This window comes from Erinaceus europaeus, chromosome 4, assembly GCF_950295315.1.
Source record: "Erinaceus europaeus chromosome 4, mEriEur2.1, whole genome shotgun sequence".
Lineage (NCBI taxonomy): Eukaryota > Metazoa > Chordata > Mammalia > Eulipotyphla > Erinaceidae > Erinaceus > Erinaceus europaeus.
This window is the reverse complement of record NC_080165.1, coordinates 59606911-59624949: the sequence shown is the minus strand read 5'-3', so window position 1 is coordinate 59624949 and position 18039 is coordinate 59606911. Positions and strand designations below refer to the sequence as shown.

Genomic DNA, 18039 nt, shown 5'->3' with positions numbered 1-18039 from the left:
GGTGAAGTGAGGAGTTGAGGATGACACATCACTGACCCCCATCCAGAAAGCAGTCAGGTTGGGGGAAGGGGGCGGGGCAGCGTTGCTGAATCAGACTCTTGTTTTCCCTTCCCAGATGGCAGATGGGAATTAAGAATGTGGCTCTGGGCTCCAATCACAACATCTTCAGATGTGTTACTTCCTCCTGCTTGCATCTGGTGTCTGGAGAAAAATCCAAATCCCTCAAGCCCAAAAATGTTGGAGTTGAAACCTGCACTGACAGAGTCTTACACATACTGTCCAGTTCAAACAGGCCATACATGCCAGCACAGGGTAATCTCTTCCTTCCGGGCTGTATCTATTCCTACCTGGAGTAGCTCCAGGGCCCATTGGAAAAACCTGCCACCCTTCACATACTGCCTTGACTCTGTACAGTAGCTTGAAATGCTATCATTAAGAGTGTCAGGGGCTGGGCAGTGGCATACCCAGTAGAATGCACACATTACCAAGTGCTAGGACTCAGGTTTAAAACCCGTCCCCACCTATGGTGGGGGGATGGGGTAACTTCATAAATAGTGAAGCAGTGCTACAGGTGTCTGTCTGTCTCTTCCTCCCTCCTTCCTTCCCCATCCCCCTTCCTTCCCAATTTCTCTGTCTCTATAAAAAAATACAATAATAATTAAAAAAAAAAAAAGGAAAAGAATGGCCACCAGGAGCTGTGAATTTGCTGTGCTGGCACACAGTGATAACCCTGGTGGCAAAACAAACAAACAAAACACCCCAGAGTGTCACCCTTGGTTTTAAGACAGCTATTTGTACCTGTGGCCATGTCACAGCAGCTGAGGGTGGAAAGGCGGGGTTAGAGCAGGGGCAGAGGGTAGGAGCGGGGCCATTGAGAAGTGGGGAGGCAAAGAATGGGAACAGCTTAAATGTCCATCAACAAATGACTAGTTAAAGAAGTTATAAGATATATATTCCAGGAAATACTACTCTGCAATCAAAAAGATTATATTGTGTCCTTTGGGACAAAATGGATGCAACTGGAGGTGACTGTGCTTAGCGAAGTAAGAGATGAAAGACAACTACCAGATGGCTTTACTCATATGTGGAATCCAGAGATCTGACTTTCATGACCTTGCCAAAAAAAGGAAAGAAATAAAGAAAAAAAAAAAAAAAAGAAAGAAAGAAGTTCCAAACAAAGCAGAAGCAAGCAAACTGCAAAACTTGTGAGAACTATGGTACTCTTACAACCTTATAATATACTATTAATAAAAAATAGAGATACATGCTTTGTAACCCTACCCATGGTTGCTTGAGAGGAAGAGAAAGGGATTAAGTTCTAGAGCAGAGAGGTATTCTGAGGGAACTGGGAAGCCAGCCTGTAACTGAGGTGCAGAGGGATTCCCCTGGGGTAGGAAATTGGTATCTGCTCCAACCCCCAAGTCAAAACCCAAGCCCCCAATTTACACCATCATTAGAGAGAGAGCAGAGGGGTTCACCAATTTGTGGGCAGAAAGGAGGATCCCAAGCCCTAGTTAGTTCCTTCTATTCTCAAGGCTCCATGGATGAACTCCATCTCTACTTCCTACTGCTATCCCTCAAGTTTCCTGCCTCTTGAATTCTTGGGGTTCAGTTGTTACAGCTGTATACAGATGGAGAATGGGGCTGATGTTAGAGGAGAGTTGCAGCTGGAAAGGTTTGTCCTACAGAGAGGCGAGAGGGGCAGCTGAGCATGACTAGGACATAGCACGGAGCTTCTCCAGAAGAGCTGCCCATTATCTGAATTTTGTGCTAAGGATTCTACATGGTTTCCTTCCTTAACCTCACAATAAAACTGAGATAAGGGGGCTGGGTGGTAGCACACATTGTTGAGTGCACACACTGCAGTGCATAAGGACCTGGGTTTGAGCCCCTATGTCCTATCTGTAGGGGAAAAGCTTCATGAGCAGTAAAGCAGCACTGCAGATTCCTCTTTCTCTCTCTCTCTCTCCCTCCCTCCCCCCTCCTCACTCCCTCCTTTCCCCCTTCCCTCCCTATCTCCCCTCTCCCTCTCCAATACTGTCTGTCTCCATCGAAAATAGATAAAAATTAAAAAAAAAAGTAACTGAGGTAAGTTCCACCATCAATCTGCCTCTTGCCAAGGAGAAAATGAAGCCCCAGGAGAAAAATTACCTGTTCAAGATCAGTTAGTATATTGAGTGCAAGGGTCTAAACCCTTTTTAGAGATTAGGAAACCAAGATTGACTCACACAGTTTTTTTTTTTTGGGGGGGTGTCAGTGGAGGAGGGATACTGGCCAGGCTACTTGTCATTTATGGGGAGAGAGGACCCGAGAAAGTAGGTAGTGAGGGTAAGGGAAGCTTGAGAAAGCAGGAAGTAGTTTCAAAGGACAAAAAAAAGTGAATACATCTTAGGAGAAGCCTCATTCAACCTCTTCATGTCACTTCCAAAGTACTGTTTAAATTACATGCACAAAGTCCCTCCGCCCCCATAGCATCGTTTATAGTAGCAAACATCTGGAGACTCAAAGAGATGATCACAGTTTTCTATACTGCTATGATGGAATATTATACAACTGCCATAAGTAAGGACCATATGACAACATTGGGGGTGGGTCTGGCAAAAAACAGCTTCAGGTATGTAGTGTTATATATAAAAAAAACCTGAGGAGGGAGTCTGGCGATAGCACAGTGGGTTAAGTGCACTTCACGCAAAGTGCAAGGACCGGTTTGAGCCCCCAGCTCCCCACCTGCTGAGGAGTCCCTTCATAGGCGATGAAACAGGTCTACAGGTGTCTTTCTCTCCCCCTCTGTGTCTTCCCCTTCCTCTCTCCATTTCTTTCTGTCCTATCTAACAACTATGACATTAATAATAACAACAACAATAATAACTACAACAATAAAACAAGGGCAACAAAAGGGAAAATAAATAAATATTAAAAAAAAAAAAAGCAAAAAAAACCCCTGAGGGTAGCTGGGTGGTAGTGCAGTGTGTTAAATGCACATAGCACAAAGCCTAAGGACCAGCATAGGGATCCTGGTTCGAGCCCACGACTCCCCATCTGCAGGGGAGTCACTTCACAGGCGGTGAAGCAGGTCTGCAGGTGTCTATCTTTATCTCCCCCCTCTGTCTTCCCCTCCTCTCTCCATTTCTCTCTGTCCTATCCAACAACAACAACAGCTATGAAAACAATAACAATAACTACAATAAGCGCAACAAGGGCAACAAAATGGGAAAAATGGCCTCCAGGAGCAGTGGATTCATAGTGCAGGCACTGAGCCCCAGTGATAACCCTGGAGACAAAACAAAACAAAACAAAAAAACCCTGAGAAATATTATGCATGTGCAAACTATTGATTGTATTTACTGTCGAATGTAAAACATTAATCCCCCAATAAAGAAAGAAAGAAAAAAAAACCTTCATATTTGACATTAAGTAAACTTCCTTTGATTCCAGAACTCCTTTTTCTGGAAATGCATTTCAAATACTTAGCTCTAAATATTAAAGTTTTTTCTTTTTTAACAAAGATGTTTGTTCTGAACTTCATGAAGTTAGAGTGTGTGATACGTATTACTAGAAGCTTCCTTCCACCCTGACAATGCACAGAGGATATGAGCGTGCTCACGGCTGGATGTACAGACCAGCAGGAGCCAGGGGCTCCTCTCTCTCTCTCTCTTGTTCATTAACATTTCAAACAGAGTTAAAGTATAAACTGGTCACACCTAGTCCTACATTAGCCACATGGCTTTATTACAGAAGATATAAAAGCCCCAGACACTGTCTATCTGATTAATCAAAAAGCCCCTTTTCCATGGAGACCCAGTTTGGGGCACACTGGCTGATGTGCAGTGCAGGCACTTCAGCTCTCCCCACTTCTGACTCTCCGGGGTAAAGAGCATCTCTGGCTCACACACTTGGGGAGAAGTTTCTCTGATGAGCTTTTCTGCTTCCTGTCTCTGTTCCTCCTCTGTCCTTGCCTTCCTGGGGGTTCCACAGGGTACTTACTCAAACGCTTCAAGTAAGAAACAGCATCCTCATAGCCTCTGTAGTAGTAGTCGTGCAGGGCCTGCAAGGTGGGGAACACCAGGGAAATAAGAAAGGCAGCAGCAACAGAGAGAATGTGATTCCCTGCCCCCAGAGAAGCTGTACTCATTGCCCTAGAGTTTTTATGATGAACTTTTCAAAATACCTCCAGCCAGGATCCCCTGCCTTACTATATGCCAAGAGAATAGGTGTGGGGGCCAGTTGGTGGCACACATGCCACCAGGCCTCACCTGTTAGATGGGGAGCTTCACAAACAGTGAAGCAGTACTGCAGGTGTCAATTTTTCTCTCTGTTTTTTTTTTCTCATACCAAAAAAAAAAATTAGTTAGGTGCAGGCATGTATCCAGACTATTAGTGTGTTGACCCACTCACAGTGAATCATCAGCTCTCCTGGGCAGGAGAAAGTGAAGTTTTTATGGTGGAACCAGAAAGAGTGCATTTGGGCTGTATGAAGAGTGGATTTTGAAGGCCTATTCAAATCCCACTATAGCCATTGGCTCTGTGATTGTGTGATCTCACAGCCTCACTTCTGTGATCTGTCACATGGGAACCAGGATGATATCTAGTGCAGAAGACACTGAAAGATTACCAGAAACAGTGCCCACAAAGTCTTTGGTAAAGGGCCAGATGGAAAACAGTTTGGGTTTTGCAGGCTACACAAGGTCCCTGTTGCTTCTCTTGCACCACTTCTGTTTTCTTAACAGCTCTTTTAAACAGAAAGCCTATTCTTGCCCAAAGTGCACAAAAACCATCAGAGGGCTAGACCTGGCATGTGGTCCTCGATTTTCTGACCTCTTCACCATTTGGTGAGAGTTCAATCAATCAAATCTCCTATCTGAGTCTAGCAAAATGGTTCACGTGGACAGTGTGCTGCTTTGCCATGTGAGTGACCCATATTTGAGCCTGGCCCCACCACACTGGAGGAAGCTTCAGTACTGCAATCTGTACCCTCCTCTGTATCTATCAAACAAAACAAAAAGAATAACACAACAAAACTCCTAACCTTGCTCCTGACATCTCATTTTACAAAGGAGAAAATTGAGACGGGCAATGTCTGGGGCTATGTCTGAGTCCATATAGCTAGTTAGCAGCAAGGCCAGGATGCAGGTCTAAGAAGAAGCTCAAGGGGCCATTCGAGGGAAGGAGGCAGATGGAACCGAGTGGCCTCACTGGTTTCCCCATGCCACCTACAACCCCATTCCTCTCTGCTGTCCCCCTACCCCTCCAGAACCCTCCAGTCTCTCACCATCAGGTCAGGGGGGAATAGGGCATGGGTCATCCTGGTGATGTTTTCCAGGGAGAACTGGAAAGAGTAGTTGAACATGCGGAAGTCATGGAAGATGGCGGGACAGTCCCGGGGGCAGATGTCCTGCTGCCCACTGAAAGTGGAGATGGTGATGGAATCAGTCCAGAAGGAACAGGGTTGCATGCCGGTGAAGCCCCCATCAATGTACCTCTGGGGGGGGGGGGTTGGAGAGGGGAAAGGCAGAATGAGAAATGCTTTTCTGGGCTCAGAGGTCTGGTCCACCACCAGGGATCACCAAGGAAAGTGGTCCTTCAGGACAATACTTAAGACCTAGGCCCAGGTAGGTGAGTGATGTGCATAGTGACTGCTGGACTCCCAAACTAGTGCTCTGCTCCTGCACCATCTCCCTTAGTCATCTTAATGGTGCTGAGATAGGAGCACCGAGGCCTCTGTAGGGAGGAGGCACCCACACTCTGGGTAAACTGAAGCTCTATCTGGGGTGATTGACAATGACTAGGCTGACATGTAATAGGGGCCCCAATTACTAGTGAAATCCTAATCTCAGGATCTCAAACTATCTACATATAAAAAGAGGAGAGGACATACATTAACCCCTCTTATTCAGAGTGGTATCTCTGAAGCTGTACAGTTACAAAATCTCAGTTTCCCCAAGGATGGTTATGAACCTGACACCCTGAAATCCCAGGTTCAATCCCTCATACCACCATAAAGAAGATGATAATGAAGAAGAAAGAAGGAATATAGCAGGTCTCCCACTGCCAGACCTGCTAGGTCAGCATTGGGATTATTTTACAGCTGTTTTCCCCACCTCCCTCTGATTTCTGGGCATTTCAAAATTTAGGAGGCACTAGTCTGGGTGACCTAGAGAGCCCCATCATTCAAGGTTCTGAGTTCTAGTGTTCCAGAGGCCTTATTCTAACTCTCTGTCAAGTCCAGGGACACCTGGCAAGACTTCAGAATTTTTATTTTATGGGCTTAATTATGGGCTGGTAGATTCAGAGACAAGCCCAAATCAGCCAGAGAAGTTTATCTTAAAACCCAAGAACTCCATCTGGGCTGGGAATTCTGAATAGGAAAATACCAGGATCCTCTGAACTCTTTGTCCTCTTTTTCGGATTACTGTTCTGTCCTCCCAAATGTGGGTTCCAGGGCTCCCAGTCATCTCTCAATTTCAGCTCCCCTTACTATACCAAAGCACTCACCACACCACGGTAAGTTGGGGGGATGAGGCCACAGTAGACAGGCACAAAGCAGCTGCAGTACAGGGCCTGCGGGGGAGGGGGAGGATGGGTGAGTGAGCTGCCTGAGGCCCTGACAGCTGAGTGGGGAGGTTGTCAGGGAGAGACACTGCATGGAAAGCAAAGTCCTAAGTTCAGTTCCCAGCCTAAACCCAAATAGCTGAGTCCTTGGCAATCTACTTGGCCAATCTGAGGCTAATATCTGAGCTCTTTATAGGGAGGACTTCACCTGAATGATCACTAGGTTCCTGTCTGCTTTCTAGCCCAATTTCCATGAATTCTGTGGGATTCAACAATCATTAATATGCATCTATTCTGGGTTATACCCAAGAATCAAAGGAGGAGGGAGGGGCCGGGTGGTGGCACACTCGGTTGAGAGCACATGTTGCAATGCAAAAGGACCTGGGTTTGAGGCCCTAGTCCCCACCTGCAGGGAGAAAGCTTTGCAAGTGGTGAAGCAGTGTTTCAGGTGTCTCTCTGTTTCTCTCTCTATCTCCCCTTCTCTCTTGAGTTCTGGCTGTCTCTATCTAGTAAATAAATAGATAATAAAAACGAATTACAAAGTAGGGTGAGATACCCACCCATGGGAGTGCTTACAGAAAGAGGGAAGGTAAGCAAGTAGGTGCCAGGTGGTGTCAGGTGCTGTGATGCAAGTGACCACAGTCTCAAAGAAGAAGCACCCAACCCAGGGTATATAGAACAGGTGGGCATGAAGAAAAAAATCCCTGGCAGAAGTGAGTGGAGTCTCCTGAAGCATGTGAAAAGGCTAGGGAGAAGGGGAAGGCACTCCAGAAATAGGACAGGACATGTCCTGGTTTTCATGTGGTGTGTGGTCTGCTGTAGTTGGCATAGACAGGAGTGGGAGGTGGTGGCAAAAAGCTGGGGAAAGCAAAGTCTTGTAGGGAGTTACAAGGTGGGTAGAGGAGGTACCCATGTCTACACCTATTCAACACACACACACACACACACACACACACACACACACACACACACACACACACACACACACACACATCATAGCCAAGTCAGGGACTCTAAGGATGGGGTGACAAAAGCAGAGGAGGTGAATTTCTCTGGGGAGGGAGAGGGAGCAGAATATAAAATGGAGGTGGGGGGGGGGATCATGTGGCCTAACTCCTTTGCCCTGAAATAAAACTGGGCCTATCCGTGGCATTCTCCAGCAATAATAATTGAGAGCTGAGATTTCTATTAATGAACTTAGGCTAATGCATTGTTAAAGAGTATACTTGCCGTGTGGTTTGGGAGGTAGTGTAGTGGATAAAATATTGAACTCTCAAGGGTGAGGTCCTGAGTTTTATCCCTGGCAGCACATGTACCAGAGTGATGTCCGGTGAGCTCTCTTTCTCTCTCTCTCTCTCTCTCTCTCTCTCTCTCTCTCTCTCTCTCTCTATCTATCTCTATCTTTCTCTCTCTCTCCTCATACCTGCTTCATAAATAAATAAATAATTTTTTTAAAAAAAGTACTTGGGAGAGCCCATCAGCCCTGTGTGTGAGGCGGGGGGGATACACTTGCCTAAGTGATGACCCATTTAATGATAATCCATCCTTTTTGCTAAGGGCTACTTGATGAAAGTAATAGAGTTATTGCATAAACTGGGGACAAATCATAGGGAACACACTGCAATTCAGGCTGGGAGGGCCTAGTAAGACATAGAACAGGCTGGTCACACTTTGGTTTCGGAGATGCCCCAGGACTAGGACAGAGATGAAAGAAGGGGCTGGAGCGCCTGGAGGCTCTGGCTGCTCAAGAGTTGAAAATGTTGACCAAAATCTGATTTTTCTTGAGGTTCTCTGTGTCCCTCTTGCCTAGCAGTGTACCTGACACAGAGGGATGGCCTAGCAAAGTAGAAAACACAAGACAGCGGACCATCACAAGGCCTGTCAGGAGAAGCAGAATCAGCCTTCCAGTCTCTTCTTCCCAGTCCCTACTTCCTGCTCCCGGCCCACCCCAGGTCCAGCCCCCACTTATGGTTCTGCACACCCGGGTTCAGCCCTCAGTCCTGGCTCTGCCCCATCTTTAGCACCCCACCCCCCACTCAGATCCAGTCCCACCCCAGCCCCCCAGCCCTGGGCTCATGGCCTCGCCCCTTACCTCGATGAGCTCCTCCTTGGACGTATACTCAGAAACCACCACACTCTCTCCATCTGTTAAGCGGGTGAGGGCCACGTGGAGCTTCCCATTGGCGACCTTGTAGGAGTCCTCAGGCAGCGCCTGATACAGAAACCGCCGCATCATCTGCACCATCCTGCAGGACGGGGCCAGGGGTCCCAGGAAGGACTTCTTCACCTCAGCTACACCCACATTGAGGACTTTGAGGTACTCATCTGCGGAGAAAGCAGAAGAGGAGGTGGAGATGGTCAGCGATCAAGAGAGGTCGATTTTCCTCCTGCATCCATCAAAATGAGAGACTAGGGCTTCTGAGGCAGAGATGGCCTCAGAAAGACACCTGATGTTTTGCACATTTTGCAAGGAAGGCAAAGCACAAAAGAATCCACAGGTGGTCAATGGCAGAACTAGACCCATGCATCCAGATGCCTTTTATTTAAATATTTGTTTATTTATTTTATTTATCACAGTACTGCTCAGCTCTGGCTGAGGGTAGTGCTAAGTATTGAACCTGGGACCTGTGGTGCCTCAGCCATGAAAGGCTTAACCATCATGCTATCTCCCCAGTTCCAGACTCCTTTTATACTGAAAACTGACAATATAGCTCATTTAGTGTGCTGCTTTGCCATGTGAGCAAACCAGGTTTGCCCCAACTTCCACCACATCGAAGGAAATCCATCTATCTACCATCTATCTTCGCCTCTCTGTTTCTATATTTTAAAAAGGAAGAAAGAAAGGAAGAAAGAAAGAAAGAAAGATAAAAGAAAAGAAAAGAAGAGGAAAGAAAAGAAAAAAGACATTCCTGCATGGGTGGTGAAGGCTAAGATTCCTTTCAACGTCATAGTTCTGGAATTCTCACAAACACCTTCCCATACCTCTGGAATGTGATCACAGTGGCCTCTCCTGTATAAACAGGGCAGCAGAAACACAGTGAGGTTAAGTTGTGTGTGTGTGTTTGGGGGGGGGGGATGTTAAACCAAAGCTAGGGGTGCTCTGATCCCTTCACATTTTACAGTTCAATTATTATTCCTCATCCATCCTGGATTCAGAATGGATATGGACCTTTGGCATCATTTTACAGATGTAGAAATGGAGGCAGAGAAAGATTTAAGTGTCTTGCATGCCATCAGACAGACAGACAGTGGCTTTTCTGTCTCCAAACCCCTTCTTTCTCTGGGTGTTGAACTGATCCTGAAGGCTGATGAGACCTGAGTTACTATGGTGACATCGCTTCCTCACCAGCACACAGAATCCTCAGAATCACAGCTGCATATGTGCAGTAAAGACTAAGCAACAGAACATACTGAATCTTACACCTTATAGGGGAGGTGCTCCTGGGAGGAGGTTGGGCGATCCTGAAGTTTTAGTCAGGTTAGCTTTACCAGGAGAGGGAGGACTCGTGTACAATGTCTTCTTTTTCTTTTGGATTTTCTTTTTTTTAATTAATTAATTAATTTATTTATTCCCTTTTGTTGCCCTTGTTTTTTATTGTTGTAGTTATTGTTGTTGTTATTTGTATCGTCGTTGTTGGATAGGACAGAGAGAAATGGAGAGAGGAGGGGAAGACAGAGAGGGGGAGGGAAAGATAGACGCCTGCAGACCCGCTTCACCGCCTATGAAGTGACTCCCCTGTAGGTGGGGAGCCGGGGGCTGGAACAGGGTTCCTTACCCAGGTCCTTGCACTTCGCACCACGTGTGCTTAACATGCTGTGCTACTGCTGGACTCCCGTGTACAATATTTTCTTTCAAGAAAGGGTGGTGGCCAAGCCATCAGCAAGTTATAAAACTACTGAGAATGTGAATAGCAATGTGTTGGATCCCTGAGGGCTCATCTGCAAAACCAGTTGGGAGGGGAGTTAAACTGGGGTAGGGGCACAACGTTTTTAGAATTCCTTGTTTTTGGTGCCTTCTTGCCAAGGTAGACTTTTTTTTTCAGTCAAGAGAGAGGGAGATACATAAGAATTTTGATCCATACTCCCAGAGGGGTAAATGTTAAGAGAAGATGACCAGAGGGCTCTGAATCTTAGTTCCATCAAGAGCCAGAACTTTTGTGACCAGGAAGCTTTATTTTTGCACCACCACTGAGAGGAAAGAGATTCTGGAGAACACCCTAGGAAGTCAGTCACTGTTTCTCTTATCTGAGAGGGAAGGAGGAAAAAAAGGAGGATGACTATGGGATGATTTCACTTATAAGAGGAATATAGAAAACTGAAATACATAGTATATATGTGTATATATATATATATACATATATATATATATATATACACATAGTATACACACACACACACACACACACACACACACACACACACACACACACACACACACACACATATATATATATATAGTCAACCCATAACTATGACCTTGGGAGAACTGTGGTGGTTACCGTTAAGGGGGACACAGAACACTGGTGGTGGGAATGATGTGGAATTATACCCCTATTATCTTATAATCCTGTAAATTACTCACTAATACAATTAAAAAGAGATAGGGGAGAGAAAGAGACACACAGAGAAGGCAAGACGCCGTTTCGCCATTGCACTGTTCATGAGGCGGCTTCCTCTGGTACTGTGTCTGGTGCTCCCATGTGGTGCAGGGGGCTCAAGCACTGATCTTTGCTCATGGTAAAGTGTGCTCTCTACCAGGTTTGCCCCATGTTTTGAATTCTTAACAGGCAGGTTGAAGTGGTCTCACAAGGGTCAAGCCTTTCCTCACAATGCCTGGCAGTCCAGGACACCTGGCAAAGTTTGTCTGTCTGCTCCCGTGCTCCAGCAGGAGGTGTTTGTCAGGACCCATGGAAGGAAAGATGTTTCTTGCTACACAAGAAATACATATCTATTGTGGAAAAATACATTTTAAAAATGCAGACAGATGAAAAAAATCTCAGATTTTTTTTCTTTTCTTTTTGTTTTAGAGGGAGAGAGGAAGCTACCTACAGCATTGCATACCTACTGCTCATAAAGCTTCCCTTCTGCAGTTGGGGACCAGGGTCTTCAGCTTGGGTCCTTGTGGATAGTAATGTGTGCACTCTACCTAGTGCACCAGACACAGAAAGGTAGAGAAGTAAAAAGAGACCACAGTACTGAAGACTCCTTCAGTGTGGGGGAGGCTAGGCTCCAACCTGGTCAAGCACATGGCAAAGCAGTGTAGTCTCCAAGTGAGCTATTTCACCCACCCTGGAAATCTTGATACCAAGAGACTAACATTTGGTTTATGTATTTCTAACTATATACTTACATTTATTTTTACTTATGTGTAATCATACTGTATTATTATATATACTGCTTTGTAGTTTGCTTTTTTCACTGTCTTTTCACCCCAATAACTATATTCATGTATGCCCTAATTTAAAGGCAACATGAAAAGTTATATCATGAGAAATGCAAATAAAGACAACAATGAGATACCACTTCACTCCTGTGAGAATGTCATACATCAGAAAAGGTAACAGCAGAAACAAATGCTGGAGAGGTTGTGGGGTCAAAGGAGCCCTCCTGCACTGCTAGTGGGAATGTAAATTGGTCCAACCCCTGTGAAGAGCAGTCTGGAGAACTCTCAGAAGGCTAGAAGTGAACCTACCCTATGACCATGCAATTCCTCTCCTGGGGATATACCCTAAGGAATGCAACACACCCATCCAAAAAGATCTGTGTACACATATGTTCTTGGCAGCACAATTTGTAATAGCCAAAACCTGGAAGCAACCCAGGTGTCCAACAACAGATGAGTGGCTGAACAAGTTGTGATGTATATACACAATGGAATACTACTCAGCTATTAAAAATGGTGACTTCACCATTTTCAGCCCATCTTGGATGGAGCTTGAAGACGTCATGTTAAGTGAAATAAGTCAGAAACAGAAGGATGAATATAGGATGATCTCACTCACAGGCAGAAGTTGAAAAACAAGATCAGAAGAGAAAACACTAAGCAGAACTTGGAATGAAGTTGGTGTACTGCACTAAAGTAAAAGACTCTGGAGTGGTAGGGGGGAGGGTTCAGGTCCTGGAACATGATGGCAGAGAACCTAGTGGGGGTTGTATTGTTAAGTGGAAAACTGGAAAATGTTATTCATGTAAAAATTATTATATTTTACTGTCGATTGTAAAACATTAATACCCCAATAAAGAAAAAAAAGTCATAGTATGATTATAAATGATTTATTGAATGGGTCCCCAACAAGACTTTGCTATTTAATTTTTAAATCAAATAAATAAAATTTTGAATTTTAAATCCATTTTTGGCTTCCTTGCTTGCTTTTCTAATAATGCTACAGTGGATAATTTTATACTGAATGCACTGCCTGAATCCTTAATTATTTTCCTTAGGATAAATTTGTAGAAGTAGAAATACTAGGTCGGGGGCTGGGTGGTGGTGCACCTGGTTGAGCACACATGTTACATTGCACAAGGACCCAGGTTTGAGCCCCTGGCCCCCATCTGTAGGGGAAAAGCTTCATCAGTGAGGCAGTGCTTCAGGTGTCTCTTTGTCTCTTTTTCTATCACCCCCTTCCCTCTGGATTTCTGGCTGTCTCTATCCAATAAATAAATAAAGATAATTAAAAAAGAAATACAAGGTCAGTCAAAGGCATATATATATATATATATATATATATATATATGTATATATGTATATATATTCTTGTAAGGCTTATTTTAATTATGACTTTTGTGTAGTCAACATTTACAGTCATCTCTCAGCTATGAGGGTGGGGTGATGAAAACAAAACAGTACCCTAGATGAATGAGATGTTTCCAAGTGCAATTACTTCTGAAAATAGTGTTGTCTAGAAATTCATATGGATTTAGCCAGGATCATGGGTGGAACTGGAGGCAGTGGGGGTGGAGGGATTTGTGGCATGTGTGTGTGCGTACGTGTGTGTGTGATTACTTTTATTCAGGTACCAAAATTCAAATTCTTTCCTGTTCCTCACTGGGGCCACATACCAAAGGATGTCTTTTTTTTTCTTTAAAGATTTTATTTATTTATTCATGAAGAAGATGAGAGAGAGAGAGAGAGAGAGAGAGAGGGAGAGGGAGAGGGAGAGGGAACCAGATATTACTCTCGTACATGTGCTGCTGAGGTTGAACTCAGGACCTCATGCTTGGGAGTCCAATGCTTTATTTACAGTGCCACCTCTAGGATAACCCAAAGAACGTCACTGCCTTTCCTTACTCTATAGATCTCTGTATTTATATCTTTCTCCTCTCTCTCTCTGTCTCTCTCTCTCTCTCTCTTTCTCTCTCTCTCTCCTCTCTTTTCCCAGCAAGGAGAGAAAAAACTAACCCATTAAACATGCCTCAGTCAGTAGAAAGTGAAGTGTTAAGCATAGCAGTTGCTGGGTGCTGGAAGGAAAGATAAATTTAGCTTGTTTCTCTATGCATCTCTGTACTTCTTCTGCTGAAAGGCATCCCTCCAGGTTGTAGGCTTTCAGACTCTGGGGCACGGTGTCCCACCCTGATCATAGCAGATGAGGGTTACAAGCTGCACCACAGGCCTAGTAAGTCCTAATCAGGAAACTCAGGTTCGACCAGTCCACCCCCAAACTCACACCTACCACCTCCACTGCTTGCCCCTACCTGCTTCCTTTCACATCTCTGTATTCTCTCAGTGCACTGAGGCAAGAAGGAGATTCAGATATGGCAGATCACCAGGGTCCTTCTTCCCTCTTTATCTCTATCTCTCCTCTGGCCCAGTGTAACTGAGCTGTCTAGTTTTTGGAAACTCCTCCAGGTCAGGAGAGACCATGTTCACCCACACCCACCATGTCTTCCACAGCACTTGTTTGTTCAGGATCTGCACAAAGAAAAATAAAAACCTGCATGAGAGGAAACACAAGTAATGTGCTCACAGGAAAGAGCTCTTTGACTTAATCACACCAAAAAAGCTTGAAGGCAAAATTATTTCTATTCAATGTATTGATAGCAGAGGAAACAGGGTCACTGGCCCTCCTCATTGGTGGGTTCTGCACCCTCAGATTCAACCAACCAGACTTAAAAAAAAAAGTTAGGGGAGTCGGGCGGTGGCGCAGTGGGTTAAGCGCACGTGGCGCAAAGCGCAGGGACCGGCGTAAGGATCCCGGTTCGAGCCCCCGGCTCCCCACCTGCAGGGGAGTCGCTTCACGGGCGGTGAAGCAGGTCTGCAGGTGTCTATCTTTCTCTCCCCTCTCTCTCTGTCTTCCCCTCCTCTCTCCATTTCTCTCTGTCCTATCCAACAACAAAGCAACGTCAACAATGGCAATAATAACCGCAACGAGGCTGCAACAACTAGGGCAACAAAAAGGGGGAAAAAAGGCCTCCAGGAGCGGTGGATTCATGGTGCAGGCACCGAGCCCAGCAATAACCCTGGAGGGAAAAAAAAAAAAAGTTAGGCCTACAATGGTTGCATCAATACCAAATATGTACAGACATTTCCACTTGTCTTTGTTCCCTATACAACACAGTACAACTATCTGCATAGCACTCACATGTACTAGGTATAATACGAAATTTAGAGATGACTTAATATATAGGGGAGAGTGTGCATAGGTTATGTGCAAATACTGTACTGCTTCATATAAGAGACCTACATATTCAAGGGTCTTGTTTTCTGCGGGGTCCCAGAGCCGATCCCCAGGCACACTGATCGATGACTGTGAGTTGAAATGGTACAGCCTGGTTAATGCAACAGATTTCAAGGTAGGGGAGAACTAACGCAATTTGCACTGGAGGAAATGGAGACACAAAACTCTGGTGATGGAAATGGTGTGGAATTCTACCTCTGTTAACATGTAATTTTGGAAACCAATATTAAATCATTAATAAAAAATATAATAAAAAGAATGGGATATATATATATCAATATCTGTGACCTTGGGAGAACTACTGCAATTTCCAATGGAGGGAATGGGGACACAGAACTCTGGTGGTGAGAATGGTATGGAATTATACCTCTGTTATCTTATACTTTTTTTTAAAGATGATTTTATTTATTAGATAGGAGGAGAGAAAGAAAGAACCAGACATCACTCTGGTACATGTGCTGCCGGGGATTGAACTCAGGACCTCATTCTTGAGAGTCCAATGCTTTATCCACTGTGTCACCTCCCAGACCACTCTTATAATTTTGTAAATCAATATTAAATCACTAACAAAATATTTTAATAGGGTCAGCAAAATAGTGCACTTAGGATGCTGCTTTACCATGTGCATGATCCAGGTTCCAGTTTGGCTGCCAAGCACCAGTGCTGTGCTCTTTCACTCTGTCTGCTCTTCTCTTTGTCTCTCTACCAAAAGGAAGGAAGGAAGGAAGGAAAGAAGGAAGGAAGGAAGGAAGGAAGGAAGGAGAGGCAGAAAGAAAGAAAGACATTTTATAAGGAGGGAGAGGGAGAGGAAGGAAGAAAGAGAGACATCTGTAGCACTGCTTCACCTACCAGGGGCTTGAAACTAGGACTTTTCACATGTTCATGTGTGCACTCTACCAAGACAAAGAGATTTTGAAAGGTAGTCAAAGTGACCCAGAGAATGAAAAAAGACAACTCCTACACTCCGCAGGGCTTCTTACTAAGTGAGAAATCCTGGAAAGAAGAGCACTGGGCAGCTGACAAATAGAACTGCTGGGAATCCCATTCGTAGGGCGCCCCAGTTAGGTCTGCTTTGCAGGAGAGTTCCTAGGTGGAGGGTGGGAGAAAGAAGGCAATGTCTCCCAGGGAATGGTATCCTAGCAACCACTTTCAGCCCAACCAATCACCACCAGGTGTCTCCCACAGAGTCCTTGCTCCCTCAGCCACTGGCCCCATGGGCAACCAGGCTGGGGGCTGTGAGGAGGGCAATATGCAACCACCCCCCTGGGGGGGAAACAAGGGAGGAGAGATGCATTCCCAGGAAAGCCCTGGAAATTGTTGGAATGCCTGTATGTAACACCTGTCTGCTTTTCCTGCCTTTCCCTCATCACAGGCTCAATTATAGGTTGCATTTCCCTGGGGGTATATCTTAACTGCTTGGCTCCACTATAATAATAACAGTAATTATTATTGTTGTTATTATTAGTACCTTAACAATAATCTGTTTCTCTCTTTAGGCTCACAGTGCCTGCAGAGCCCCTGAGGGAAAACTCAGGCATATCCACCATTTTATTTCTTTAGCTCACACTGCAGGGGCATCAGACAAAAAGCAGTTTAGCTTGAAGCTGCAGTGTCTTTACTGGAAGATTACATCTGACCCTCAGGGAAATTTGTTTGTTTGTTTTGTTCTAAAATTGGAAATGCAATACAAATGTAATACATCTGAAAATGAAATTATTCTGGGTTGAAGTCAAGAGGTATCTCAGGAAACACCTAAGGTATTGGGAACCCAAGTTAAAAAAATTACTAAACTAAATGAGTCCTTTCACTTTATAGGAAAGAAAAACAGCCCAGGATTAAGGTTAAGCTCAATAAATATCACTGGAGAGGGGGGGTGGATAAATGTATGGGTAGTCAGCTAGCTGTATGGATGAATGGATAAGGCATAGATGTACCTTAGGTCAAACAGTCTTATGTTGGCAAAAACCAGAATTAGAATATACGAGAACACTCATATTTGTCTACTCTGTTTTAAAAGCATATAGACTTTCTTCAAAAGCAAATCAACTTTGACCTAGTAAGCACTTCCAGAAATCAAAAACAAAACAAAAGAAAACAGTCAGTATTTTTAAAATGGATAATAAGAATCTTGCAGGCAGCCCTTTATCTAACCCTGACTTTACTAGAAAATTGATTTGGAAAGTTCACATCAGCTTATGTCAGGTTACCATGGAAACAGCAGAATCTCCCATTGCTTAATCACCTGGATTGTTAGCAAGATGCCCATGGCTTGGGACCTCACCCTACCCCTGTGTACCTCTCCCCCAGAATCCTGGCATAGCTTCCCCAACCTTCCATTATCTAAAGATAAAACTAGCAGAGAGGGGATGTGCCTAGAAAATTCTCTGGAACTCCAGGACCATTGTTTCTGCTCTTCTCTCGCTGAATGTGTTGTTTGATAGACACAGGAGTCCCTTTGGGGTCCTGCTTCAAGGTGGAAAGCAGTTCCCATCCAATCCTACTCTCCCTATACCACTCAGAAGACACTGGGAAAATGCAAGAGCAGTGAATGGTCATCCTTCATTTCTGAGACCTATTTTCTTTCATGTCCCCTACACTTGAAATATTAAAAAAAAAAACAAAAAAACACAATAGTCATCCAAGTTGGGAAGCTGGTTCAATGGGTAGAACTCAGGCTTTGCAAATTTAAGGCCTTAGGTTTAAGCCCCAGCAACGTATATGACAGCCAGAGCAGTAATCTTATCTCTTTCTTTAAATAAATAACTCTTTAAAAATAAATAAGAGGGGGCTGGGTGGTGGCGCATCAGGTTAAGTG

At 44.6% G+C, this 18039-nt stretch overlaps 1 protein-coding gene across 7 annotated transcripts in view; it reads right to left on the bottom strand.

The window, feature by feature from the left end:
- The window catches only part of PNPLA1 (patatin like phospholipase domain containing 1), a 56882-nt gene that overhangs the window by 13125 nt on the left and 25718 nt on the right, over positions 1 to 18039 (bottom strand). For 6 of the 7 annotated variants that reach the window (XM_060189706.1, XM_060189707.1, XM_007534259.2 and 3 more), the window contains exons 2-5: positions 8642 to 8874; positions 6493 to 6558; positions 5270 to 5479; positions 3985 to 4045 (exon numbers count right to left, since the gene is read on the bottom strand). In XM_060189706.1, the coding sequence (XP_060045689.1) occupies positions 3985 to 4045; positions 5270 to 5479; positions 6493 to 6558; positions 8642 to 8874 (570 nt within the window). The remainder of the gene's footprint in view (positions 1 to 3984; positions 4046 to 5269; positions 5480 to 6492; positions 6559 to 8641; positions 8875 to 18039) is intronic. The other variant, XM_060189705.1, reaches the window with a different exon arrangement.